Below are 27,601 nucleotides of genomic sequence, written 5' to 3'. Positions count from 1 at the left end.
TAATCTTGACTCCAGGCTGGGTTTGTGTGGCCTTGGGGGGATTTTGTGGAAGAGGGAAGGATTTGTGTGTGAATTTAGGGCACAAGGATGGTGTTGGAGGGGCTAACTGGGCACTGACTGTTAAACCAGCCTTGAGCCAGTTGTAAATGAGGATCTTGAGCCTCCAGTCTGGATTTTCTGCCCTTGGAGCTCGAGCAACATGATCAATGTGAAGAACAAGTCGCATTTTTTTCCCTCAATTACCGCAGCAGGTTGTTGGGTTTTTTTCCTTTTGCTGAATTCGTGCGATAAAACGCATTAAATGTAACAGCACGGAAAATAAAAGTTCCGTTTGCAGAGAGAGCCTGATTTAGTATGAAGATAAAACAAGATAAAACAACTGGAAAAATTAAGTGGGATAAATAAATTCTGCTGGGAAGAGGCTGAGGTGAGAGAGGGGGAGGTGTGTGTGGCAGTGGCCTGGCCGTGGTCAGTGCAGCTGTGAATCCCGTTCCTAAGGCTTTCCACCTGGGAAAGGGGTGATGCTTTGCTTTGTACCCCCTCCCACAAACTGGTGGGTGCTCAGTTTTGTCCCAGGACAGTGAGATGTGATTCTCCCTGCATGGGGAGGGTGTGTATTCCTCCTGCCTGTGCTCGTGCCGTCTCTTTTGGGTGAAGAAAGGAGAATATTCAGCAGCAAATGGGAAAAGCACAAAGCGGGGCGTTGGGGTGTGGGGGAAGAGGTGTTGGGATGGATTGCCAAATATGCCGGGGAAAAATTAGCAGCTGCAAGTGTGCAAGAGAAAGGTGGAGAAGAAAAAGGGTAGAGACAGATGGAGAGAAGGAGGGAGAGAAAGAGGATGTGGGAGGAAAGGGAGGAGGGGATAATAGTGTGGAAAGAAATTAGTTAAAAATCTTATAGCCCCGAGCCCAGACACCATCTGGATGGTGCAGGGTACCGAGACACAGATCCACATTCACCATGGAGGTGTCACATATGTCTTGGCCAGGTAGGGTGGCCAAGATGCTCACGATTAGAAATTCCTCATGCCTGAGGAAAGAGATGCCTTAAAAGAGCCCAATTTTGTGAAAAAAAGTGCCCATGGCTGTCTGCCAGCTGGGGACCAGAGAGGAGCTGTTGTCGTTGAAAATCTTGTCTGGGGTTTCCAGAGGGAGATCTGGAGAACTTCCACTTCCACTGGTGCTGGAGGGCAAATCCCTGGGAGCAAAGATTACTCTTTGATTAAACAAGCACAAGGCCTCCAAGGATTGCTCTTCCCTACAGCTCTGCCAGGTTTTTGCTTTCCTGGGTGCAGCATTAACCCCTTCTGTTTTGAACAAGGCTGAACAGGTGAAAGACAGCAAAATTCATCTCAGAGAAAGGGGAAAAATAGGAAAAAAATCTTTCTCATTATCTGTGCCTTAAGATTTAGTTTTCTTTGCCTGCTGAGGACTGTGACAAGCACATGGTTTGTTGTGCCCACTGAGAGAAAAGCTGCTGTCCTAGGGTGAAGCACACCTCTGTGGTACAGCTGTGTCCATGTTTCCTAGCATTCCCCTACCCAGGCAGGTTTAAAAGGAGTGAGAAATGGTCCTTGGATCTCTTTTGGAAGAGACAGTGTCCCAAAGGAGGGGGTGGCATTTGCTGGCCAAGTGTGTCCCAGTGGTACTGCAGTCACTCCATCCCTCACTGCACTGATCCCAGGGGAGCTGGACTCACTCTCTGCTGCACAGTGAGCATTTCAGTGTGCCCTGAGATGCATGGAGAAAAGGGGAATAATCTGGGAGCAGGAATGAGGCTGAGGAATGAAACCCAGGGTGGCCATCCGTCGGTCCCAGTGGCTGCAGGCTCTTCCCAGAACGATGCTGGAGCAGTGCTGTGGCTGAGCAGCCTCATGGCCCACAGGCTCTGGTCCCTCACTAATTACTTCCAGGCCTGTACTCCTGACATTTGCAAGCTCCTGATTAGAGCAACGAGGGAGAAATCTCGGAGGGAGAGGGAGGCTAAACTGCGCCACTAATAAAAGCCGAGACTGACAGTGGGCTGGGAGGCGACAGCCGGGGAGGTGCAGGGACTCGTCCTTGCAGGCTCAGTTTCTTCCTGAGCCTCTGGGATGATGAGAGAAGGTCAGGGCTTGTTAACGTCACCGTGAGGAGCAGGATCTGCCACTGCCATATGCCTGGGGCCCCCAGGGCTTGTGCCAGCCTTGAGTCCCTCTCAGCGAGGTGATATTTTTAGCCATGGACCTGAACTGAAGCCACCCTGTACAACCTCAGGTCTGCAACTGTCTCGGTGCAAAAGTGCCTCTGCCTCTGTGTCTGCTGACTTCGTGCTTCATGCAAATTTTTCAGCCTTCTGGGTTTCAAGTTTTTTCCCCTTGCCCTTTTCTCTCCCACGTCCCATCTCGCTCCCTTCATTTGATGGCAGTGCATTCACTGGGGAGGTACCGTTAACCCCAGCAGTGGGACTGGCACATATTTGTGGTGGGGTGGCCCAGAATACCAAACCGGGAGAGGCTGCTCTGGTTCCCTGGGTGCCCACAGTGGCCTCTGGGATGAGAGTGGTTGAGCCATGTCTCCTGCAGTCTCCTGCACAGCCATTCCAGGCTGTTGGGTCCCTACCCAGTTACATAAATATGGATCACATTCATTTCCCAGCCCTCTCTCTCTCCCCTCCCTGATGCCCCATATCCCCTTACCTGTCTGTAGCAGCCAGTTTAGTTCTCTGTCTGTCCATTTATTCCCTGCCTTTGCATCCGTTCATGGGTCCATGGCTCTGCAGCCTCCTCGGAGTCTCTTTGTGAGGAAGACAGGCTTTTTTCCCCTATAAATCTTCCCTGTCCTGGATTGCTCTGGCTCTGGCAGGCTTTGTGCTACATGCACTCTATGTCTACAGCTTCTATCCCAAGGGGTAAACACCATTTTACCCAGCAGAGCTTGTGGTCCCTGCAGCATCCTTGTCCCCTGGAGCTAATGCTGCTGCAGGGTGCTCAGCAGTGCCTATGGTCTCACTGCTGGGGGCTGCCATGGGTTTGTGTTGGCTCCTGCTGCTCCTTCCCTTCCAGCAGACACGGCTCCTCTGTTCCAGAGTGGAGCAGCTCAGGAAGGAGTGGAATGTTCTTCCTTTTCCATCCTCCCCCCAAAGAATCCCTGGCATGGAAGCAGCCAACCTGCACATTGGGGGTTAAGCCAACTTTTCGGCAGGTGGAGAGCTTTCTGATGGAAACCTCAGCCCTGCTTTTCTCTGTGCTTCCCTGGGCTCCCAGGCTGTCCTATTTATCCAGGCTGCAGCGAGCAGCCCTCTGGTGATGGAGCTGGTGCTGGGTGCCAGCACACATCTCTGCAGTGCCAGCCTGTGGCTAGTGGCTGTTCAGGGTCACTGAGTCCCACTGCCACTTACAAAGAACCTGCTCTGCTGAAAGTTGGGCTTGGGATCACTGAAAACCCCTTGCAAAACCCCTTTATCAGTTTTAACAGCTGTGTTTGCATCTCTGGATGAGGTCAGGTTCCTGAATTAGTTAAAACTTCTTTGTTGGTGGCTATTTCCCTCCTCCAGCCCCTGGAAGGGACAGGTTCTCTGGGATACATCAGCAAAGGAGGCAGATGTCCTTTGGAGGAAGGCACCCAGCCAGGGTCCAGCCTGGCTTGGGCTGAGGAACTGTGTGAGGCAAACTGGCAGCGCTGGGTTAGTTTTCTTCTGTGAGCACACACAAATGTGTCTGGATGGTCACCAAGGTCTTGGTGCCTTCAGCTGCTCTTTGAAGAGATAAATGGTGGTCTGTGGGTGTCTCCAAAGGGGGAAATTTGTTGAAATTTATTGATGCTCTGTTGTGAGTGGCAGGGTGGGCTTCTTAATTCAAGGTCCTCAGTGTCGGGAAGCAGGGACAGGACAGGAGATGCTCTGGAGCTGTCTTTCACCATCCCATGGGGCAAAGATGTGGAGACAGGACTCTGTTTCTCACAGGGAGAGAGAACTGGAGCCAGTCCCCCACAGGGATATGCATCAACAGGTGGAGGCAGGGAAAGATACTGCGGTGAGCGAGGGTCTGGGCAACCTGCTGCACTTGAGGGCAAGCTCAGGGGTGCGTGGTACGAGAAAAGCCCCCTCTGCAGCAGGGCTGAAGCGGGTCAAGGGTTGGGAGGTCCCTCGGCTGGTGGCAGCCCCGGTCGCTGCGCGGCAGCGCGGCGCGGCGGGGGTTAATGTGCGTGTCCTCCCGCGCATCCCGCCCCGCTGCCGCCCGTGTGCGGGGCTCGGGCCGTGCGGGAGCCGAGGCGCCGGGCAGCGCTGGAGCCGCTGCCATGACAACCCCGGGGATGCTGCCGGCCGGGGCCGGGGTGCTGCTGCCGCCGCCCCCCCGCGTCCCCCCCGCCCCGCTGCGCGCCTGAGCCGCGGCCGGAGCAGCCACCGGCCCCGCGGGGGCTCCGAGACCCTCTGAACAGAGCTGAGAAGCGTCGGGGACATCGCCTGCAGCTCCGCGGGGAAGTTTCGATCTTGCGACAGAACCGGGATTTTGGGGAGCTTTATTGGGTTTTTTTAATTTTTTTTTTTTTTTTTAAATTCTCCTTTCCCTCTGTGATTTAAACAAAAGCGCAAGAGCCGGAGAACAGCCCAGCCCCGGCCCGCTGTGTCCCCCCGGTGCCGCTGCCGCCCTCCCCTTCCTTTCACAGACACTCACGTTTCCTCCGTGGGTTATAAACTTTTGATGCCAGATCTCCGCAGCGCCTGCCCAGCTGCAGCTGAAAGTAGCGTCTCCAGCAGCCACACATCTGTGACCTTCATCTCGTGCTCCGCACCTTCTCTCCTCCTCTTCCTCCTCCTCCCCCCGGCCCTCCCGTCCTCCTCCCTCGCCCGAGGACAGCGGGACTCCCTCCGATGCCGCTCGGCAGGCTCAGCGCTCGCAGCCAGCCTTGCCGGGGGCTCTCCTGATCTCCGTGGAGCTCCGCAGCGCTCGCCCCGGTGGTTTTGCTCCCCCCCATCCCTCCTCTCCACCCACCCCTTCCCCCTTTTCGCCTTGTCGGGTGTGTTTTTTGCCTGTTGGAAAAGTCCCCGCTGCCCAGGATGGGGGTCGGTGGGTGCTTGGCCCTGCCCTGGAGGTGCCTGGTCGTCCTCTGTCTCAGGCTGCTCTTCCTTGTGCCCGCAGGAGTGCCCGTGCGCAGCGGAGATGCCACCTTCCCCAAAGCCATGGACAACGTGACAGTGCGGCAAGGGGAGAGCGCCACGCTCAGGTAGGAGCAGCTGGACGGGGGCTTTGGGGGGTCGGGGGGTCCTGCTTGCGGCTTTTGGGGGATGCTCTGTGCCCGGCGGGGCAGCCGGAGGGTCCTGGGACCAGCTGGAGACTTTGCACGTGTCCCAGGGGCTTGTCCCCATCGTGGCAGAGGACACTCCGGGTGGCAGCTTGTCCCCGTCGTGGTGGGGTCACCCCGTGCGAGCGGTTTTGGAGGGACGGATGCGCCGGTGTTTTTCGGGCTGCAGCGCGGGGCTGGCAACCTCCTTGGGGGGGCTGCGGGTGCCAGACGAGGAGACGACACAGGGGTTTAGGTGGCAGACAGTGAGTTAGTGCTGCCTGAAAATCCCAAAGTTGTTCCTACGTGGGAGGGGAGGGGGTCCGTGCTCCTGGCACCGGTGCCAGCCTGCACTGCCAGCGGCTTTCCAGGGCTGCGATGCCTCCGAGGTGTCAGTGTTTTCCTCGATCGCTTTATAGTCTCTGCACGAATCCGCTAATATCAAATCAATCTTTTACTCCAGGGGTGCATCTTATGAATTCTGATGGATGCTTTCCCTTACGTTGTTTGCTGTAGGAGAAACACAGGCGGCTGATATGCAGATGGGTCACTCGGGTGCCGCACAGCTCAGCCGAGCATCCCTTTCATTCCCTGAATGAGTTACAGGTGTACGCGGTGCGTCGCCCAGGTAGCACGGCAGCTCTCCACAGGCATCGCAGCAGCGGGGCCAGAGGAGCTGGGAGCAGCCCAGCTTTTTTTTTTGGAGGGCAGTGGGGAGGCAAAGGGGCTTTGGGTTGTGCTGTGCATGCTTCAGACAGCGCCGGGAGGACCTGAGCCGGTTAATTCGGGAGCTGTGGGACTTGGGGAAGGAGCTCGGGGATGGTGGGACGTGAGCGTGGAGCAAGAGAGCCCGGAGGAGTTTGTCTGCTTTCCCTGCACCAGCGAGCAGTGTGTGCCCCTCACCCGAGTCTGGCTGCTCCCCCGCTCAGACCCGGAGGAGCAGGGCTGCAGCAGAGAGCAGCTGCTTTTCCCAAAGCCAGGCTCGGGGATGGCACAAGCAGAGCCTGTCACGCTCTCCATGAGCAGCCGAGCCGGCTGAGGAGCTGCTGCTGCTTTGAGCAAAGGCTGCTGTGCTCACCTGGGTGGCCGGGCAGGTTTCCGTGCCTGAGGTGGGCTTTGTAGCGGGAAGTGTTTGGTGGTTACGGGAATCAGGCTCTGGCTGGAGGCTCTGTGGGTTCCGTGCTGCGGAGGGAGGTGTTGGTTGCCTGTATGCCCCCTTGTCACCACGCTCACTGCCAGTCTTTGGGATGTGTCCCTTCTCCTTGGTCCCTGCCAGGGACCTGCTGGGACATGCTTGTCATCACCCCGTGTTCCTGGGAGCTGTGGCACAGCTGGAGAGCAGAGGGCTGTCTCCTTGTGCTCGTCGTAATTGAACTGCAATGATGATTAACCTGAGCTGTGTGAGCAAGGCAGTTAAAAGAAGGACAGTCCCCCAGAGAGGTGCCTTTGGCCTTGGTGCTCTTTTCCTCGCTGTTGGAACTCGTGAAGTGTGGGCTTTGGGGGTCTCGGAGGCAATGCTGGTGGCAGTCAGAGCAGGATGGGTGCTTGTGCCTGCTCCTGCTCCCTGGGGAGCCCCTGCAAGTCCAGCCGAGCCTGCTGCCAGCAGAGGGCTGACTTGGATCTCCTTTTTTCTTTTTTTTTTTTTTTTTTTTTTAATTTCTAATCTTCTGTCCCCTTTTCTGTGCTGTTAGCAGGGGGGATGTTTGCGAAGCAGCCCTGGAGTGGTGGGAGATTTTAGCCTTCCCATAAGAAACTCTGCATCCCCCAAGTGCTGACACTTGGGGAAGCCCCTGCCCCAAAAGCACCTGGTTTTATCCATTTCCCGCCTTGGCATCTGCTCCTACCCAGGCTCTCCAGTGCATCTTTTCCATGCTCTTCCCCCCTTCCTTCTCCTCCTCAAATCCAACGAAAGCTGGCAGGTTTCTGCCTCCAGCTCCCGTTTGCTCCCAGTCTGCTCCATCTTTTCTTGCACTGCTGTTTCCCAGTGGTCCTTCTCTTCCCTCTTCTCTCTGTTTCCCTGCTGCTGCCCCTCTGCAGCTTCTGGGTGGCAAGTAGTTTTCCATCTTCCCTTGGGATCTGGAGGTGGGCAGGGAATTGCACACAGCAAGCCAAAGAGGTGGCATCAGTGCGGGGTTGAAGGCAGGAGGACAAAGGTGCAGCATCTTGAGGATGGGGCTGATATTTATTTGCAGGCTCTGCTTTCCTATGAAGAGCCAGGCAGGGAAAAGTGCCATGGGAAGTCTTTCCCAGTGAGTGGTGTTATTGCTAAATGGTGTTTTCTCCTGTGCACCCACAGGAGGAGGAGGTGGTGTCCTCTGCTGTCCTCCTTGCAAATGCCACTTTTCTTGGGGTTCAAACCAAGGAGTTGGGGTTGGAAAAACTGAGAATTGTAATTCCAGTGTGTAGCTCTTGCAGAATTAGCCCCAGTCCTGCTAGGTCTAGATGGCCAGGTCCTCTCCCTCATCCTGGTTGTGAGATGGGCTGAGCCTGCAAATCTCCCTGGCTCCTGCAGGGTTGGTGGAAGCTCTTTGCTTTCCAAGATCAGCCCTTGAACCACCCTTTGCATTACAGAAAGGAGCTGGGAGAGCGAGCGGACCTGCATGAAAGTGGTGGAGGAAATCTGGAGGCTTTTCAGGCTGCTTGTGGGTTTCCTGTATTGGATTTTGGGTGCTTCCATTTCCAGCTCTCCACCCTTTTTCCGAGGGAGGCTCAGCATAATCCTTGCGGAAACTCAGGCTCCATCTACAGGCAACTTGCAGGTCATCTTAGATCAGCAACAAATAGTTTCCGTTTTAAGCAGAGATTGTTGGTAATTCACTCCTTTTTATTGTAAGAACAAACAATTTCCATAATACTCAGGCACCTTTCCTCTCCTGGGAACTAAAGGCAGTATGGAAATTCTCAGTGTACTGTTAAAAATAAAACCAAACTGCCTCTTCCCTGACTCAGGAACGCAAAACTCAGGTGTTGAGATGGCAGGAGTAGCTGATGTTACCCACCAGTCTGGGACATGAAACGGAACAAGGAGCACACTGGGAGCCACCAGGGTGTTGGAGATGGTCACTTTTTAATCTCCCAGCTGGGATTTGAGTTGGAAACAAGGATTAAGTTCCTTCTTTTGGGAAGAATGCCATTAGTCTTGGCTTTCTTCACATGCTGCTCATTGGATGCATGTCCTAGGGTTGCTGTGGGGGCAGCACTGGCAGGTCATGGTTGGCCAATCCCCATGGGCTGATCCTTCCTGGAGACTTTGGTTGGATTTTATCTCAGCTGCATCAGTGGTGGAAACATCTCCATGAGCCGAAGGGAAACTGTAGCAAATATTCCCACGGTGTTAAAATGGGGATGGAAATGGGATCGTCCCGCTGTGCCGCCAGCAAACCGACCTTTACAGCAGCCATCAGTACAGTTCATAAAGACATAAACCACCAGCTGCTCAAAATTTCAAGGCTTTATAGTTTTATCTGTATTTAAGAAATATTGTTGGGTTTTGTTAAGGGAGAGTGTGCGTTTTAGAGGTTGAAGGGATTAGCTGGGAGATGGGGTGTGCTGAGTTTTCTCCGTGGCTGTCACTGCAGGGACACCAGGACTTAAGGAGGCCCCTCTGTTGCCCTCATCCTCAGTTTCCCCATCTGTAAAATGACCCAACAGCAGTGGTTTATCAGTGATGATTAGAGGAGTGGGTACTCATAGGTGATGCTAAGGCAGGTATAGCTAGGCTTTTTTCCAAACTAAATAATACAGAGCTGCTTTATCTCTGTATATAAGGGCAAATTTTCAAGTCAAATCCCCTGGGCTTGTCTGCTTCTGGTGAACCCATGGCCTTTCCTGCTGCCTGTCCATGAAGGAGACCAAGAAGTCAGGCTAGCTTTGCTCATTCGCATCCAAGACTCTCTGTCTGGCTGTATTCTGTCAATTAGCGAGTGTGAGAACGATTCCAATTAAAAATAAAAAGCCCGAATAAAACATCACGAGATGCTGTTCTTCCATTTATTTTTGCAATTATGGTTTTAATTATTTCTGACAATGCTGCTTTGATTCTTCCTTTTTTCTTTTGGTGTAATAACCTACCGCAGTCTATTTTCCAGCACACGACGAGACCTCAGTAAAATACAACCAGCAGGAGCAGGCTGCAGGACCACAGTCTCCAGGCATAGGTCTAAGAAGTCAGGAAATCACTTTTTTTTGGCCACTTTTTCAGTCAAAACGCTGATATTCCATGTACCTACCTGTTAATGGGGGTTGTGACACTCACCCGTCGTCCTGCAACAGCAGCTACGGACCTGGCAGAGAAAAGAAGCGTTAATGCATCCACGTCTGTGCTGTTAAATCCTTGCTGGGGAGCGGGAAGAGAGTCACCACACTTTGTGTGCAAATGCTAAAAGCGTGGGGATTAGCGCAGAGCAGATTAGTGAGGACTTGCTCCATTGCTGCCCCTTCCTCCCCGCCCTCTCCTACCCAAAAAGTTTTCTGGAACAGCTAAATATATACCTGCCGTTTCCAAGGTAGAGCTCGCTGCGTGGCGGAGCTGTAATTGGCGACTCAGGGAAATTACAGCCATGGATTCTGGCATTTGGATCCTCCTGGCTGGCATAATAATTTCTCCCTAGGTAGCTGGTATTTAACTTGTCTTATCTGCTTCTGATAGTTGTAATTACAGTGCCCGCTAATTTCACTGTAATATTGCAGCCACTGGAAGGGTGGTTGGAGAAAGGTCAGGGGGTTGCAGGAGAGCTCCTTCCTCCCCAGCCTGCTGCACCAATGATGCTGCCAAAATGCAGATGCTGAGCCCATGGAGCTGGTATCCAATGTCCCTGGCTGTGCCCCTTCCCACCTTGGTGGGGCTGGAGCAGCCTCACAGCCCCTGCCACACTGTTGTCCTTGTTGGCATCAGGGAGGGACATGCTGGAGGGAGGTTTAAGTCCCGGTGTCCTTTGCTGTGGGAAGAATGTTGGTCTCCAGCTCATGTCAGGGCTGGCTGGTTGGTTTGTGTGAGGTCGCTTGTTGGGTTGTGCAGTGAGAGGCTGATTGTCACTGATGTTGGTTTGGTCCTGGGCTGATTGTCACTGATGTTGATGTTCCTTGTGGTTCATTGTCCCTAAGGCTGGTTGTTCCTGAGATTGGTGTTCGCTGCAGTTTGTTGTCCCTGTGGGTGATTGTTCCTGAGATTGGTTGTTCTGGGGTAACTGTCCCTGAGGTTGGTGTTCCTTGTGGTTCATTGTCCCTGAGGCTGGTTGTTCCTAGGCTCGTTGTCCCTGAGGTTGGTGTTCCCTGTGGTTCATTGTCCTTGAGGCTAGTTGTTCCGAGGCTGGTTGTCCCTGATGTTGGTTTTCCCTGAGTTTGGTGTTCCTTGTGGTTAATTGTCCCTGCAGTTGAGTGTCCCTAAGGCTGGTTGTCCCTGAGGCTGGTGTTCCCTGCAGCTCGTTGTCCCCAACACTGGCTGTCCCTGCTCCAAGAGCTCAGTCCTGCTGGGCAAGGGGAAGATTCAAGTCTGGCTTTGAGGCGATTCAGGGCTGGCTTTGGAGAATTCACCTTCAGCCAGCAAGGCTTGGGCTGCTGCCTGTGCCTGCCCTTCTCCTGCTGAGCCAGCACCAGGCAGGTTTTATGTGGGTCTAGGGCTGGGCTCAGTGTCAGAGAGCTGGGGAGTCCTGCTGACACAGGCTGGAACCACAGCACTGGGGGTTTGCTGCAGAAAATGCTGGTTTTGAGAGCACAGCGAGCTGGTGGGGCTCTGCAGAGGGAGAAGGGGACCCTCACTGTCACATCTCCTAGGGCCAGGATTCAAATCCTGGGAAGGTCCTCTTGTATAGCAAAAAAAAAAAAAACAAAAAAAACCCCACCCCCTCCCATGCTAAGTTTTTAAGCTCCACTAGGCAGAAATATTTCCAAGTGGTGATATTTACCTCCTGGGGATGAGACTGAACTGTTGGTAATCCTTGTGCTATAGGGTACAGAGATCTTTTTGCAAGGATAATAAACTCCGTGGTAATAGCTGTCCTTCCCCTGGATCACGCACACTCCTCCAGGAGCTCAGGGCTTTGTTTCTGGAACAGGATTAGGTGTTAATGCTGCAAAACCAAACGGGGGCACAGTGGCTGTCTTTCACATTCCTGCTTTCCAAAGAGTTTCTCTGTTCCCTTCACTGTTCTCACAGTTTGCCTCCTCCTTGCATTCCTGAGCCCTAAACCACGGATGCTTTTTACAACAGCTGGACATATAGTTTTAAGTGATAATCTTTAGATACTGCAGCCTAGCAGACAGTTCATAAGAAATATCTGATTCAGTGACTATCACTTCTTCCTCTGTCCTTGTGAGCAGCCTTTGAGGGTTAGGATGTGCTGGTTTTTTGTCTTTCTTTTTTTTCTTAATGAGAAAAATAATTTCCCCACAGCCCCTGTCAACAATTTTTAGCCTGTAATGGGTTGTTTATTGCAGGTTGGATTTGATATGTAGGTCTTGTCTTTCCTGACAGAACCCTTCAAGGTCGCCTCTTCAGTGCAAAACACTCACATTTTATATTTCTGTTTTCCTATGAAAATTTCCCAAGATTTGCTTAAAATGAGTTGTTTCCATGACTATGCTCACTTGACGGACTTGTTCCTTGGGATACAAATGGGTCTCCAAGTCTGTTTCTCTGTGGAGGGGGAGGATAATGAGAACAACATCTGTTGTGGTGTAAGCTGTAAAATGAAAATATTTTTCTAATCCTGTAAAAGATCAGCAAATTGCGCTGATGCTGTTGAGGTACTTCGTGCCATCTCCAGTGCTGATGGGTTTAGAGTGGGGACACTTGAGGACATGTCACACATGTTGCATTTTCTTCTCTTGGTGTGCCAAGGCTTGTGTGTGGTGTCACCTCCAGACTGGAGCTGGAGACAAGAGGAATGGGATTCCAGAAGGGAAAAAGTGGAAGAGAAAGAAAAGTTGGGAGGGGGGAAAGAAAAATGCCAGGTGGAAGAAGGGAGTGGGTAAAGGTAAAACCAGGGCATTGCAAAGGGTGCACCAAAGAAAAATCCACGACTGGTAACTCTTAGTGTGTGAAGTTCAGCATTGAGGGATGAGCTCCTAAAATAAAGACTAGCAGCCAGCACAGAAATGTGGGGGGTTTGGCTTCAGCCAGTTGGTACCCGAGTTCCAATGGGATAGTGTATCCCTTCACTGGGTTTTTTATATCTTCTCCGTGTGTGTGCATGTGTTCATGTGTGTATATATATATATTTATATAAAAATCTAACAAATTTCTAACCCATATAAATCCAATTACCCATGTTTTGCCTGCAGGGAGCGAGGGAGATTAATGTTTGGTATTTTGGCAGGAATGTAAAAAGAAATAGGTGGTAATAACAATGAAGGCTCATAAAAAGGAACCGATAGTCGTGTCTGTGCCCGGAACTCGGCCGTAATTCTCCTGGGGATTTGTCGGCACAGTGCCCTGCTCCTGTGGAGGGGCAGGAAAGAGCCAGGAGTGCTTCCTGGGCACTTGAGCATCCATCCTGCCAGTGAAGGTTCCATTAATGTGATAATAATGGAGGCTGATAAAGAGAAATGGTTTATGCTCCCAGGGCACCTTCTTGTGACAGATCCTGCTCTGTGTTGGGGCTCGTAGGAGCCACAGGAGCATGTTCCTCTTTATTCCTGTTTCACTGAGAGGCAAATCCCAGGAGAGAAGGATGAACATGGAAGGAGAGAAGGAAGCTGAGCTCTTCTCCACCCTCTATGATAAGTCCGTGGTGGTGCTGGTCCCTGCGGGTCTAGCTTGGAGTGACAAGGCCTGGAGAGTTTCAGGCAGGAATTGGGAATGCCAGAGTTGTGCTCTCATCAGTTTTTCTCCACTCAGAGTCCTTTCCTGAAGTGTCTCCTCCCTTCCCTCTCATAAACCCAGGCACCTGAGATGCCTTTTCCTGCAGCTCTCACTCATTGGAAAGTAGCTTTGTTGGAGGACCATGAGTCACTGCAAGCCTGTTCCCATCTCATCATGTCACTGCTTTACCTCGTCCCCTCGTGCCCGTGGCCTGTCCTCTGTTGTGCCCGCAGTCAAAAGAGGCTGTTGTGGCAGAGTGCTATTGAGTCACAGCTTTCTCTGCACGTTGCTCATTGTGTTTGCTGTGAGGGCATTGCTGGCAGGCCATGGTTGGCCATCCCAATGGGTTGATCCTGCCTGGAAACCTTGGCTGGGTTTTATCCCAGCTGCATCACAGGGGTGGCAGCATCTCCGCTGAAGGGCTGCAGGTGCTTGAGCAGAAGGTGCCTACCAGGCACGTCCACTCCCTCAGCTTCAACACTTGGGAGCCAGTCACTCATCATCCTCTCCTGACACCCTCCCTCTGGTGTCTGGGTGACTCCCCTCTGCTGCTGTTGTCCCTTGTGTCGTGGGTGGCACCTGTGCTGCTCCTGAGCTGTCACCTGTAGTCATGTATTAATCACGGTTCAGGTATTGTGTCCCTACAGCAGGTTCTGCCTTCTCTGCAGGCTTTGCATCAGGCTCCTTGCTCTCCGTTTATTACCACCACCGGTTTTATAACCCACTTTATCAGATGACTTTTTTTTTCCTTTCTTAAAGAGCATAACCCATGAGCAACTCATCATTTCCGAGAGAGGGAGAGTGCTGTTAGCAGGAGAGCAAGGGCTCCTTGCTCGTACCTGAAATGAGGAGCCGGCTTTACCGTGGTGTTGCATTTAATTCAATCAAGGCAGTTAAAGCCAAGATTTAAAGTCCTTTGTGTGATCACAGGAGTTGCTCGGATGCGGCAGCAGGTAGAAGGAAAGATTGAGCCCATTTCTGAGGAGACTCAGAGTATCTGTTGGAAGCAGCCAGGCCTGGGGCTGACTGCGGCAGTGGCCATGGTGGGAAGCTCTTAGCATTCACAGTGTGTCCCATCTCTGTCTCTGTCACCCTCCCTGCTCCTTCTCCTCATCCTCATACATTCCTTTAAGTAGAATTGATTCATTTGCCTTTTTTTTTTTTTAACTGGGGGGAGGGCTGTTTTTAATTAATATTCTTAACTGTATGATAATTGCACTGACTGGTCCCATCGCTGTCTGAGTCACCCTCTCCTCCCTTGTTCTTGCGGGAAGGCTCTTTGGACTTAATTAAAGTTAGGGATCCAGGGCTAGTGGGAACAGCAGGAGTCTTGCAGGGTTTTTGATGAAATGATTGCTGCGGGGAATGTGGCTATTTCCTACCCGAGCCATAGATTGTGATGCTGAGACAGTGTTACGACCGTCTGGTTTGGCCACCTGCTCTTACACGGGCTGCTGCATCTCATCCTGCATTTCCCACCTGTGCCCACAAATCCCTCCTGGACACCCCAGCCCTTGTTTTGGGGTGAGAGGAGCCCGATTTCATGGTGTTGCCCCTGCTTAGAGACATCCCCTCCTTGTGGGAGTGTGTCTTGGAGCAGCCCTGTCTGAGGTCCCCATGCCCAACACTGAGATGTTGCAGGTCATGGTGGGGAATTTTGGAGGGATAGTGGAAAAGCTGCATGGACTCAGCAGATCTTTTTCATCTCTGGTTTCAGCGCTGGTGCTCGCAGACAGCACTGCCACCAGAGCTCAAATGCAGCCCAAGCAAGAGCTTAACAAGCTCCGAGAGCTGTCCAGAAAGTTATCCTGACACCAAGTGACAGACTCTCAATTGATATCCTCTGGAGACTTTAAACTCACTTCTGCGAGGTTTCCAAAGCTGGTTTTGTCTCATACCTGAAGAATCCTTTATCTGCTACGACGCCTCCTCTGCCTTGTCTCATTGCTCTTGACGTTTCTTTGTTGCCTGCTGCAGCTCGGGTAAACTCCACTGCAAAACTATTTAAGAGAGGTTTCTCTCAGCCTTTGCTCAGAACTCTTGCTGGAGTTCTGATATAAATCGCCTGGGCTGATGCTGCTCCTGCTTGGCTCTGCAGGAAGTGGCTGGAGTGATGTCAGGACTGCTGCTGCTCATCCCAAAGGGCAGGGAATGTTCCGGACCCCTGGGAAGGGCAATATAGTGGTTGGTGTAGAAAAGTGAGAGAAGCTATTGTAGGAGATGGCTCATCTTCCATCCTGGCAATGCTCTGGAGCAAACAAGCAAAATCATTTGTGATCAGCTGGAATGGACAAGAAACTGTGGCACAGCCAGAAGAGCTTTTCTTGTTTGTCAAGGAGAAATTGTGTCAGACAAATGAAATCTCATCTGTACCATGGAGAAAGAAGCCTGGAGGGCAGGGGGGAAGCAGGAGGTGCCTCACATGGTGACCCAGGCAAGGCTGGAGCTGCTGCCTGTGAGCAAGTGGGAAGCCTGAGGTGGGAATCACTGTCTGGGATGGCTGTAAGGGAGCAGGCTGGGAGTTCTTAGGTGCTTCCCTGCTTCTGAGACCCAGCCCAGTCTAAAATCCATTCCCAGATGGTAGGAAAAGCCACCTTTGCAGAAGTTTCAGGCTGCAGCTGGCAGGTAACATCCTGCTGGATGACACAGAGAGCTTGGGGAGCTGGCTTTATGCACTGAATCTGCCTGTGCAGGAGTGTGCCTGTTCATAGCATCATTGTGCTGCAGGACTGGCATTTTGGGATGCCACCAAGGACTCTGGAGGTTTCTGAAGTAGAGATGTGCAGTTGCTGATGTCTCGTTCTAGACCCCATCCTGTGGTGCCCCAAGTGGGAAGGTCCATGATGAAGTGCATTGATTTTCCTTCCAAGCAATAGGGTTTTCTAGCCCACTGTAGGAGGGGTGCTGGCCTCATCCTGTTGCCTCCTGCTGCCTTTTTCTGTCGTGTTCCCAAGCAGCAGCACTTTTCCTCCTCTTCCTGCTGTGGGTGTCATGCTCCAGCACCCATCAGAGAGCCAGCCATCTCTGGACCCCTTCTCCAGTCATGTCAGACCCCCTGTGTACAACACAAGCTTTTAAGAGGCAGCTGGGGCCTGCCCAGACTCTATAACTAAGGCTGGACACTCTCAGGGGTGCAGTTGAGGCATTTTCCTTGATTTTGCTTTTATTGCCTGGTAAATCAGCGACGGGGCCAGCCCGTCTGCAGGAAGCAGCTCTGTGCACTGAAAGGTGTTCTCCCTGCTACATCTCTCTCCTAGCCCACCTCCCCAAGCTGGGAGCCATCCAGGGTGGCCAAAACCAGACAGTCCCAGGCCTTGGGCTCCCTCTGGGAAGAAGCCCTGACAGAATCCTGTGCTTTGTCCTGCGATTGCTGAGCTTGCAGCAGTTTTCAAGACTGATGCTGCACTTAGCAGGGTGCTGCCAAACACATGATGTCCAGCAGGTTACTTCCCTTCAGAAGCCATTTATCTTTTCCCTTTTAGATGCTGGGCTTCTGTCTCTCATTTCTGGTTTTATCTTTCACGTGGGAAGGAGCTCAGTCTTCCCAGCCCTCCCAAATCACTGGTGCTGGGCACGGGGTCAGGCCCCATCCTGGGGAGGAGAGGCAGCTCTGGGGGCAGGTACCGTGGAGAGGGGGTGCCAGGGCTCTATTGATTTCTTTGCCATTATTATTTGCGGAAGTTCGCTCCAAACTTCAGCTTCTTGTCCGTGTCTTCCAGTTGGATGGGGCTGCCCTGTGGGCTGGTGGGATTCCAGAAGGTTCTGGGCTGGGGTTTGAAAGTTTTATTCCAACAGGGATTTGACAACTTGTCTTTATTTTTGGGTGGGGGTTGCATGGATTGAGGGGAAAGCTGAGATGCAAAACGTCAGATAGGAGGTTTAGGAGTGCCTTGGGCTCTGCCACAATCTCTTGCTTGACCTCACTTCACCTGAGGCTCCGAATTTCCTGACTTTTTGTTCCTTTGAGAGACTCTAAACCTTGTAAGTTGCCAAACACTTTGGACACTCCCATCCAAAAGTTTCCTACAGTAACAACACTCTTTCTCATTAAACACTAACTTAATAGAACAGGAGAATGCTGTGTGATGGATATTAAACTTTAACAACTGTGTATATCTATTACCTTGCTGCTAAATCTTTATATGCCTTAAATAATCAGTTGATATTTAATTAGCATACAGTACTATTACTGCCTTCCTAAATCTATAATGATAAACCTAGTTACAAGTTATTGGACGTTAATTACTATCTGATGATTAGAAACAGCAAGACATTTCCCAGCCTCATCCCAGATATAATCCAGCGTGTCCGTGCACACTGCTGAGCCAAGCCACGCTCCCTGTCTCTTAATAATCAATGGCTGTTCAACATGCAATATTTGTCTAATTAGCACTAAATTAAATCCTCATTGACAACACTTCAGGGTAAGAGATCTGCATCGAATATGATGGATTAGACACAGAAGGGCTGTTATTGTAAGCAGGAGATGTGTGTGTCACTTGCTTTGCTTGTGATGGCTGGCACATGGCTCCCTGTGACTGTCAGCCCGCTCCTGGGGGGACGGTGATGGAGCGGTGCCTGAATGTTGGATTGACAGTCCTGGAGACCCTGGGTCTCTCTTTAATCGAGCTGTAGACATGAGCAGCTCTTCCCAGCACCCTCCTCTGCTTCCAGCCTGCTCTCACCCATGGATGTACAAGTGCCTCCACCAGCAGGGTGGGTTTGAGTGGGAACAGGGCTTTCTGTGCTGGGGCTTTCTCTGCTGAGAGAGGGCCGATGTTTCTTCTGCATTTTGTGCTTTGTGCAAACTTTTTGGGAGTGTGTGTAGCCTCTGTTTGGGCAATGAGGTTGAGGGAGATCAGAGAGTTCCAGAATGGTTTGGGTTGGAAGGGACTTTAAAGCTCATTTCATGTCCCACGGGCAGGGACACCTTCCACTATTCCAGTTTGCTCCAGCCTGGCCTTGGACACTTCCAGGGATGGGACATCCCCAACGCAAGATGTTTGCAGCCACAAGTTTGAGCTCACAGCAGGGATGCTGGGGGAATTTGGAGGGGTGTGGGGATGAGAGCAATCCCGAATCCTGGCGTTGCAGGGAGGAGTTCCCTCGGGAGCTGCTGTCTCGCACATGGCAGCCCCGCGCCGCGGTTTGTCAGCATCCATGGAAGCAGTTTTGCGAGAGCAGCGGGAAGGATTGCACAGCCGCCGGCTCCTTGCGAGACTCAGCCTGTCCTTCACACTCAGCGTGGATGTAATTAACTGTGCTGATGGGATGTTATGCCAACAGCAAAGCAGAAAACACCAGAAAATGAGTCAGGAGCGATAGCAGGGCTGTTCAGCGTGGAGAGGCGGGAAGCGGCAGCCAGGCGTGTGGCTCAGCTCGTGTCCTGCCACACGGCAGGAGCTGGAGCATCCTCCAGCAGGAGGGCAGGGTCTGGCTCTGGAGAAGAGTAGTGGAGCACAGAGAGCCTCCCTCAGCATCTGCCACGGCTTTGCTGTGGCATTCAGGGGAGATGCACAGTCCCTGGGAGTTGTTTCTCTCCCTGGATGTGTAACTTCAGCTCTCAGTTCCCTCCTTTCAATCCTTTGCAAGGAATCACTTTCCTTGCTGTGTCAGGGATGTTTTTCAGCACTGGTTTTCCTGTCTCTTCAGGGTTTTACAGGTGGTAAAACCTCGTGAAGCCTGAGCAGCTCCTTGGCTCCTCACAGGTCTCTCTCTGCCCCCCAAAAGTGCAGAACTGGCCGGGCAGTCTCCTGCACTTGGCAGGAGCAGGGATGAGAAAGAGGAAAAAAAAAAAAAAAGAGACTGTCAATTAGCAATTGAAATTGTTCTTAAAAGAATTTGCCTATTCTGCAAGGAATGTTTAGTAATTGATAGCAATTTCTAGCAATTAAATACAAATTAATTCGAGCTACCGAGAAGCAGTTTATTTATGGCTCTATATTTATGGGCACTCCTTCTCCTTAAAACTATCATCGTTGCTTTTGATAAGTAATTAGAGTTTACTGAATAATTTCCCAATGTAGGTATGAATTTTAAATTATTTTTAATACCGTGCAAATGTTTCATTGTATTGCTGAGTGAGGGATTATCATTATTTATATTGTAGTAGGGCCTGGAGGCTGGGACAGGCACTGTGCGAGTGTATAGCACAGAGACAGTCCCTGCCCAGAACAGCTTGCAGGGAGTTTTATGTCAGCAGAAGTATTGTGAACGTGCTTTTCTAAGAAATAAAAGTTATTTGGAGTCATTTGCACCTGTGTAGCACAGGCTGCAAACATGTTCCTCTTGAGTAGGGGTAAATAGTAATTCCCTACTAGTGATAGTAAAGGTTAACCACTATGAGGAGGAGTGGCAAAGTCCAGACCATGAAGGGGCGAACAAACCCCATGTATTTTGATTAGTTAAATTACAGATTATTTGAGCAACCTGGGGTAGTGGAAGGTACCCTGACCATGGCAGGGCTTGGAAGAACATGAGTTTTAAAGTCCCTTCCCAACCCAAATAGTTCTGGGATTCTATGTTTTGAAGTGCCTTTTATTTGCTTTGTGGCTTTTCTAAGATGATCTCAGACCATGGTTGCAAACCTTTAACCATGTTCCTACAGCTCCACACATGCACTTCAGCTCTGTACAAGGTGAGATCTTCGTGCAATGCCATTTCCAGGGCTGGCAGATTTGAGCAGAGAAAGAAAAGCAACAAATGGTGGGACCTGACAGTGTGACACCAGACACCGAGAGAGCTGTGGCCAGAGGAGCTGGTTTTAGGAAAGCTGTGTGTCCCAAGCACCTTCCATCAGGTGTGAGCATCCGATGGATGCTCAGCAGGGCAGAACTCATGTCAGGGATGGTGTGGGAGGGAGAGATGTCTTCTGATGCCTGATTTACGGATGGGGAAGTCATCTTACAAATGCTGGAAGCAGGAGTTGGCCAGGCTGGAGGGAACTGCTAATTAAAGCACATGGTGACAGCATCCATGCGAGAAGGATCCTGGAGAGAGGGAGAAAGCCAAGCCTGGAGAGCAGACACCACGTTCAGAAGTGAGCCTGGGAGCTGGCAGCAGCATCTGGGCTAGCACTGCCAGGCAGGAGTACACTCCAAAGCACAGACTTTGTGCCCTAAATATCTTTTAGGGTTCCTGAGGTGAGTGTTGCTTTTATGGAGGGTTAAACTCGAGCCTGGGAACCTTGGAGAATTAAATATCCCACAGTGTTAATGTGTAGGAACAGATTTGGGATTTACCACATGCACTTGTATTATAGCTGACGTGCCCATGGGCTGTTTGAAACTTTGAGGCTGCTTGGATCCTTTGGAACATCACAGAGGTGCCCGACCCCACTGCTGCTCCTGTCCCTTTTGTCACCTGAAGGTAGCAGGGTCAGCCCCCACCTCTGATTCAAAGTCTGTGCTGATCCTGCCTGTGGCAGCACAGCCTGTTCTGGCTCATTTCTGCCTTCATTACTGAGCTTGATTAAACGGTACTTGTACAGCCAAGGGTTGGGAAAACACACAAAGGGACTTTTCTACTCATCTGAGGCACTTGGGTACCGTGGAGACAGATGCTGAAGGGAGAGGGAGACGTGGAGAGACATTGAGGTCGCAGTAATGAGATGTAACCCATTAGGGCAGTGTCCTTCTGGGATCCAGGTGCCTCCAAGGGAGGGAGAGGGTTCAGACAGAGCCCCAGGACCTGGAAAAGGTCATCTGAAGAAGGAAAGAATGAACTGAAGGGTTGTCTTGTCTGAGGGACAGGGTTCTGTGGCTTTTGCAGAGGGTGTAACTGGGAGAAAACGATGATGAGACTGTTTTGGCCTCAGGTTCTCACGTCTGTATCTTGTTTTATAGAGTCTGTGTGTGCAGCCAGCAATATTATTTGCACTGCTGGAACACACAGAGCTGCATTTAACCAGCACCTCCTGGGCTGTGCAGCTGCTGTAGCATCACGGGACGTGAGCGGAGCATGGGTTGATGCTAAGAAAGGAAATGACTCCTGTCACCTCTCCGTGATTCCTAAAGCAAGATGTGGTCTCCTAGATCAGATCAAGCTTGTCTTTGGGGGCTGGGAAAAGCTGTAGCAGAAGGTGACAACTCTTATTACAGGGCAGCAATGGGTGAGTTTGGCCATCCCCAAGGATGCCAGGTCTGGGACTGTCCATAGGGTCCACCCTGAGCTCTGATGGCTCAGCAAAGACAGGCCTGGGAGTGACTTCTGAAGATGAGGAACAACTTCAAACTAGCAGGCTCATAGTCTTGAACTCTCCTGCTCTGGGCAGTCTTCCCTTAGATATTTCAGCCCAATTATTTTTGCGCTGCCCTTCCCATGCTGGAGGAGTGCAGAGCTTTCCTCCCTGCTCGTCTGCAAACCTCATCGTCTGCTTCATTTGAACGTTTTCCTTTTACCCATTCCCTGCTGCTGCCAGGGTCTGGGGCACGATGGTGGCTTTCATCCCTCCTTCCCTGTGATGATTCAGAGCTGGTGGCTTTTGGCCTCTGCACTACAGGTCTCTGGTTTGTTATAAGCTGTTGTGAGGTGGTTCGTGGTGCTCTGGTACGCAGAGGAGAGATGCTGGGGACTCTTCTGAGTTAATGAACTGCCAGATTGCAAGGGAGGACACTCAGTGACACCCCGGGTCTCTTTGGGAGGTGTGTGTCACCCCCTGCTCTCACCCTGTGATCTGAGTACCGCACTCATGTGTGGACTCGGGGATCTTAGGAGATGGTCGAGGCTTTTAACTGTGGGCTCTGATGGCCCTGCTCTCCCTTCCAGCAACTCCGAGAGCTCCTGTAATTAACTGCACATCCCCAAAGTCACTGCCTCTCTCTTCAGGACCTGCCAGTGCTTCTGACTGCTCCAGTGCCCTGTGAGTGTCCAGACAGGGATCAGCAAGGCAGCTGCTGTCAGAGGAGCTCGGTCTCCAGGCTGGAGAGGAAGGAGCACTTCCCCACCCTTGAATTGAGGACTGAAGCACCCACAGACTCCGAGGGGTGTAAACAGGGTTTGGGCTCTCAGCAGCCACGAGGTCACTGAATGTTTGTGCTCAGCTCAGCCGGGCAGGGCTGTGGTAGGTGCCAAAATCACCATGTGATGAGAGAAATGACAGTGATGGCTTTACTGAGGATGTGGTGAGGACAGTGCCCTTGCGGGAGGTGGGTGCAGGGAAGGACCTGAGCCATCCTAATCCCTTCTGGAATGATCAGAGTTAAATTCCCACAGCAGGATTGCTCATCAGTGATTCATCAGCCTGAGCATTAGGGCGGTTCTCCCTTGCTGTCTGCAGAAATAACACTGGGAACAGGGGAGGGGGATGTGTCACCCCCCAGGGAGATTTGGGTGCCTCTGAAGTGTCACCACATGGAAAACCGACCAAAGCTGGGGGGTTGAGAGAAGGAGATTTGCAGATTGGAGGCAGGGGTGCTGCTGGCACGGTGGATCTCCGGTGTCACACTGACCATGTGTGGACAACGGATGCTCCAGCCATGGGTGGACACTGAGGTTTGGGGTGCAGAGGTGCCTGCCTGTGGCTAAATTTCACATTTTAGAGCAGAGAGCTTGAACCTTCTCCTGTTGCTTGTCTAAAAGCAGCACCTGAACCATACAAAGCCCAGACAGAGTGAGTTTGGCAGGTCAAAGTCTCCCTGCCTTTATTGCCTCTTCCTGACACCAGCCCGACCCTCCACCAAATAAAAATTCCACACACGGAGCTGGTTAAAAAACATCAATTAGCTCTAAAACAATTATTTTTTTTATTTGAAATGCCATTTTATATATGCAATAACACAACGCAATAATCCTGGGTTATTTAACAGAGCATTTACCATGAAAACAGTCATTACTCTTTAAACGCTGCTGACTGTACAAGCCTCTTAACATTAAACGGCAAGTGAGGCAGAAGTCTTGCCATCAGAAATGCCACATTCTCCAGAATATATTAAAAACACTGGCATTGGGAAGCTTGCTGCCTGACTGAGTGGCTTTTCCCATGCTGGGAAAGCTCTTGAAATTCTGGGGCAGCCCATGGAGCATGGGGGTAATGTCCAAATTTGGATTTGTTTAGGTGCAGGTGTTTGTTGGAGGGGATTAGATGGGTTCAACCCAACTTCAACGTAGTCCCAAGCCATCCCTGTGCCCCCATTCCTCTCTTTTTCAGCCCCAATTGCACCAGAAGAGGTTCAGATTGGACATCAGAAGGATTTTTTTTCACAGAAATGGTGGTTAGACATTGTCAGGGGCTGCTCAGGGAGGTGATGGAACCCCCATCCCTGGAGATGTTCAAGGAAGGACTGGAGGTAGCTCTCAGTGCTCTGGGCTGGGTGACAAGGTGGGGTTCAGCCACAGGTTGGACTCAGTCTGAGAGGTCTTTTCCAGCCTAAGTGGTTCTGTGGTCTTGTACCATCCTGATCTTCAGGGGTAGCAGCTAGGTTTGTTATCCAGCCTAAACCCAGTGGATTTAGCAGGTTTAACAGTCTCCATAGGGCTTATCTTATTGCACTGATAAAGACATTTTTTGCAGCTAAGTCAATAATGAATTTAGTAGTAAATTCTGCATTTCCCCACTTTTCAAGTTCAAGGGAATTGTGCTGGATGTATATTATTTGCTTATTTATTAGACCTCTTCTCGTACCTGGCACGAGCCCGAGGGAGCAGATGGAAATACCATTCTCAGGCTACCAAAAGCCTTTGGTTTAAGCAAAATAGTTGTGTTTAAAGATTAATTTAAGACACTTTAAAAATTGAGCAGGCCATTCATTTTTAATATTGATTGATATTATTATAAAAGATTCAGCTGCAACTCTTCTCACCAGGACCTCTCTTGGCGCGCAGACAGCGCGTTTGTCTGCGAGGGACGTGGCTTAGTTATTTTTAATCTTTGATACTTGTTCTTGTGAAATTTATGGGAAGCATCATCTCGTATCTGGCACATCAGAGCATCCCAGGCGGGAGCTGGGAGGGCCTGGGGAGGAGGTGAAGTTGGATGAATGGCTGGTGGGGGTTGGAGCCCATGTCTCTGCTGGATGGAGGGAAGAGCCTCCTGGTACATCTTATTCCAGCAGCATCATAGGACCGGGAGCAAATCTTCTTCCATTAAACTGGAAGGAGCTGTGGTACAGTAAATGCTGGGGACCTGAATCGGCAGAAAATAAAATCTGCCCAAACAGCCAGGATGTTTGATTTTGCTTCTTGCAAACCTCCTATAGTTTCTTTTTTTTATTATTTATTTAACATTTTTTAAAGTGAAGTGGAAATGAAATACTGGAAGAGTGCCCAAGCCTGGGCACCTCCTTTACATTGGCATCCTTTGATAGTGTTTTGTTGGCAAACTGGTGAGACAAGGCAGGCACCCCAGCCCTGGAGGAGCTGAGTTTGATGCTGAGGAATAATTTTCTAAATTGCATTTATTTCACAGGCGTGAAAGGTCACAAAGTGAAGGGAAACAAGAACTGTATTCAATTAGACAATTCGATCAAAATAAATCTGTCAAGATGGCATTCCTGCTGAGGAATCAATTGACTTGGAAAATGAAGGCAGCTGCTGCTGCTGCTGCCATTATTGTTGTTATTATTATTATTATTTTAAATTAGCTCCAGTACCTGCCACGAGTACCTGAGCTGGAGTGCCCGAGTGGCTGAGATCATCTATCACTCTTATTAGATATTAATACATCCTCCTCCACCTTGCATTTAGTGCCCTGTTAATGGTCAAGTGGCCCCACAGTGCTTCCTGGGAGGCTGATGGGAATGATTAGTAATGAGAAGGGATGGTGAGGTGCTTTTTTTTAATTTTTTTTTTTTTTTTTTTTAGCCACAAGGTTCAGGGAATGAAAAACCTGGTGAGATGGAGAAGAAGCAAGGACACACACGGCTGGTGTGCTTGCTCACACACAGTTCTTGGTGGCTCAAATTACCCTCAGTAATATCCCTGCATGTTCCTTTTTGTTCCAGCAGAGAAGCATCCAAATGATTGAATTTATGGCTGGGGATTGGTAGGAAAGGGGGTTTTCTCCCCATGTTGGTGCTGCTTCTACTTCTCTGGGTGTGCTGGCTCTGACTGACCTGGGGTTGTGCCCATGCCTTGATGGGCAAAGGAGTTTGGCAAGAGACACTACAGGAAAACGGGGTGGAGGGACATGATCCATCAGGTTGGAAGCTGAGGAAAGGCTGTTGGGCAAAAGCTAGCATGAGATGTTCTCTTAGGGAATAAATTATTTTGCAGAGGAAGAAATCCTTCCATTGGAGAGAACTAGAAGCCTCCACAGTCCTCTCCATCACCTGAGCTATTTAAAACTTGACTTGATAGAGCACTGGAGAATTACAGCAAAGGAACAGGCCTGCCCCAGCTGGATGAGAGCCTGGAGAACTCTGACAGATCCTTCCCAGCTTTGGCGCTTCCCTTTCTGCTGCCATCAGCCCTTGGCGGCTGATCCGGCGTCGCCTCCCGGGGATGTCCCGTCTTTGAACAAGAGGGAAATCAGATGTGAAGGTTCCCAGGGCTGCCAGGCAGCAGAAGTGTCTCGGAGTGTCTGGGCTGCCTGTGATGGGAAAGGTGATGAGAGAAGTTTTCCTTCATCTTTTACCAGCTGGGGTGTTTTCCTTTGTATCAGGCAGCGTTAAAAAACCCACAGAAAAGAAAGAAAAGGCACCAGACTTTTAAGGACAGATTTTATCACAGCAATGGATTGTTCTGCTTGCCAACTGCCTTCAGCTTGGTGCAGCTCATCAAAGAGCCTCTTCCTGTGCCTTGGGCAGCTCTGCCTGGATACAGCTTGTGGCCAGGAGGCTTTGCCCCAGATGGGTCACCTGAGTTGGCATCAGATCCTCCTCTCTCTGGCTCAGAAGGTGACTGAAGTGTTGGCAGTAGGTGGCAGAGAGGAACAGAGTCCTCCTGGACATCTGATAGGTACCAGCACTTGGGTTTGGTGCTGACACTATGCCCCAGATGGGTTTTGAAGGTGTGACTCCATCTTCTCCCTAAAATAACAGAATCTTTTCTGTTGGAAAAGCCCTCTAAACTCAGGATCAACCATTCCCCAGCACTGCCAAACCCACCACTAACCCATGTCCCCAATGGCCACATCTGCACATCTTTTAAATCCCACCACTGCCCTGGGCAGCCTGTGCCAGTGCTTGAAAAACCTTTTCCACGGAGAACTCATTCCTAATATCGAAACTACACCTCCCCTGCTGGAACGTGAGGCCATTTCCTCTTGTTCTGGTCCTGCTGCCCTCGTCCTGCCTGGCCATCAGACCCCTGTCTGTGCCCTGAATGGGTGTGACTGTGCCCACCTTGAGATGCTGGGGCAGGGGACGTGCATTGGGAGCCAGGCTGAGGATGGACTTGCCTTTGCCCACCTGTGTGTGCAGGTGATCCAGCTGGGATCACGCAGGGGCAGCGAGGCAGGAGAGGGACCTCAGCTATCGCCTCCTCCTCCCATGGCTTGAATTTTTATTGACTGGTGATGACAAACTGGTTTATGGACAGATCTTTTATACCCGCTAGGACTCGGCAGTTATTTTTGAGATGATGCTTTGCCTCAGAATCTTCCTTCCTTCATCCTTCATAAATCTTGAGCGAGGCTGCTGCATTCAGACCAAGCTTAATATTCTTCTTGCAGATCTCTGCACCAAAATGGCTCTATCCAAGCAGGGAGGAGTTGGCAGATTCCCCTCCACCCCTTTGCTCTGCTCTAAAGCCTATTAGGGTCTGTAAAAGGGTGTGGAGTCCTTGGAGGGGGTAGGACTGTGCTGCCTTGGGGGTGTTTGTGTGAGGCTCCAGGGCAGGGATATGAACCTCTTCTCTTCCCATCAGGGTGTAGCTTGTGAGGAGCAAGTTGGAGTATGGAGGTGGTGGTACCACCTAGGGAAGAGCCATGTGGACAGTAATGGGAATAAAAGAATAAGGAAGGGATGGAAAGAGAGACTTATTTTGCAGCTGTGTTGCTGTTGTTGGCTTTTTTTCTAGTGAAAAGCAGAGGAGAAGGAGTTCAGCCCCCTCATTTCACCTCTCATTCACTAATGCCTTCAGTTGCAAAGGACAGATCCCATTCACTTGGCCTTTCTCCTCTCCTCATTTACTCCCATGACCTTGAGGCTGTGGCAAGAGCAAAGCGTTTATCCCAACAAAAGGATTATCAAAATAAATAACCAGAGTTTTCAGAAAGGTCATGTCCCTCGCAAGCCCGAGCTGAGGCAAAACCTCTGTGCTCAGCTGAGTTTGGGCTGGCTTTGCTTCCCAGTGTGTCGGGTGATAAATCCCACTTGTGTCACCTCCCCCCTGAGCACTGTCCTTCTCACAGCAGAGCTGGAGAATATTTTCCTGGGAGCTGCAGGAGTGGGAAGTGAAGCAATGTGCTGTCCCCCAGGGATGTCTGAAAAGCCCCATGGGACCCTGCTGTTGTCATTGTTGCTATCCTTCCCAGACCATTCCAAGGATCTCCCAGTGGGATGTGATCAGCAGAATGAGCTCCCAGGCTTCCTGTTAGCAGGTGACTAGAGGAATCCTCCTTTAGACAGGCTCCTTTGGATGAAATGGATCCTGAGGAGT

The 27,601-nt window shown here is 51.0% G+C and overlaps 1 protein-coding gene across 7 annotated transcripts in view; it reads left to right on the top strand.

The window, feature by feature from the left end:
- LOC137462055 (opioid-binding protein/cell adhesion molecule homolog) overlaps positions 1-27,601 on the top strand; it is a 342,323-nt gene that overhangs the window by 225,854 nt on the left and 88,868 nt on the right. For 3 of the 7 annotated variants that reach the window (XM_068172052.1, XM_068172053.1, XM_068172051.1), the window contains one exon: positions 5,121-5,205. In XM_068172052.1, the coding sequence (XP_068028153.1) occupies positions 5,121-5,205 (85 nt within the window). Of the gene's footprint in view, positions 1-4,223; positions 5,206-27,601 lie in introns of those variants that run through there. The other 4 variants (XR_010993561.1, XR_010993562.1, XM_068172050.1 and 1 more) reach the window with 2 other exon arrangements.

This window comes from Anomalospiza imberbis, chromosome 24 (genome assembly GCF_031753505.1).
Source record: "Anomalospiza imberbis isolate Cuckoo-Finch-1a 21T00152 chromosome 24, ASM3175350v1, whole genome shotgun sequence".
Classification (NCBI taxonomy): Eukaryota; Metazoa; Chordata; class Aves; order Passeriformes; family Viduidae; genus Anomalospiza; species Anomalospiza imberbis.
Note: the sequence above shows the minus strand (reverse complement) of the source record. Positions and strands in the feature narration are given on the sequence as shown.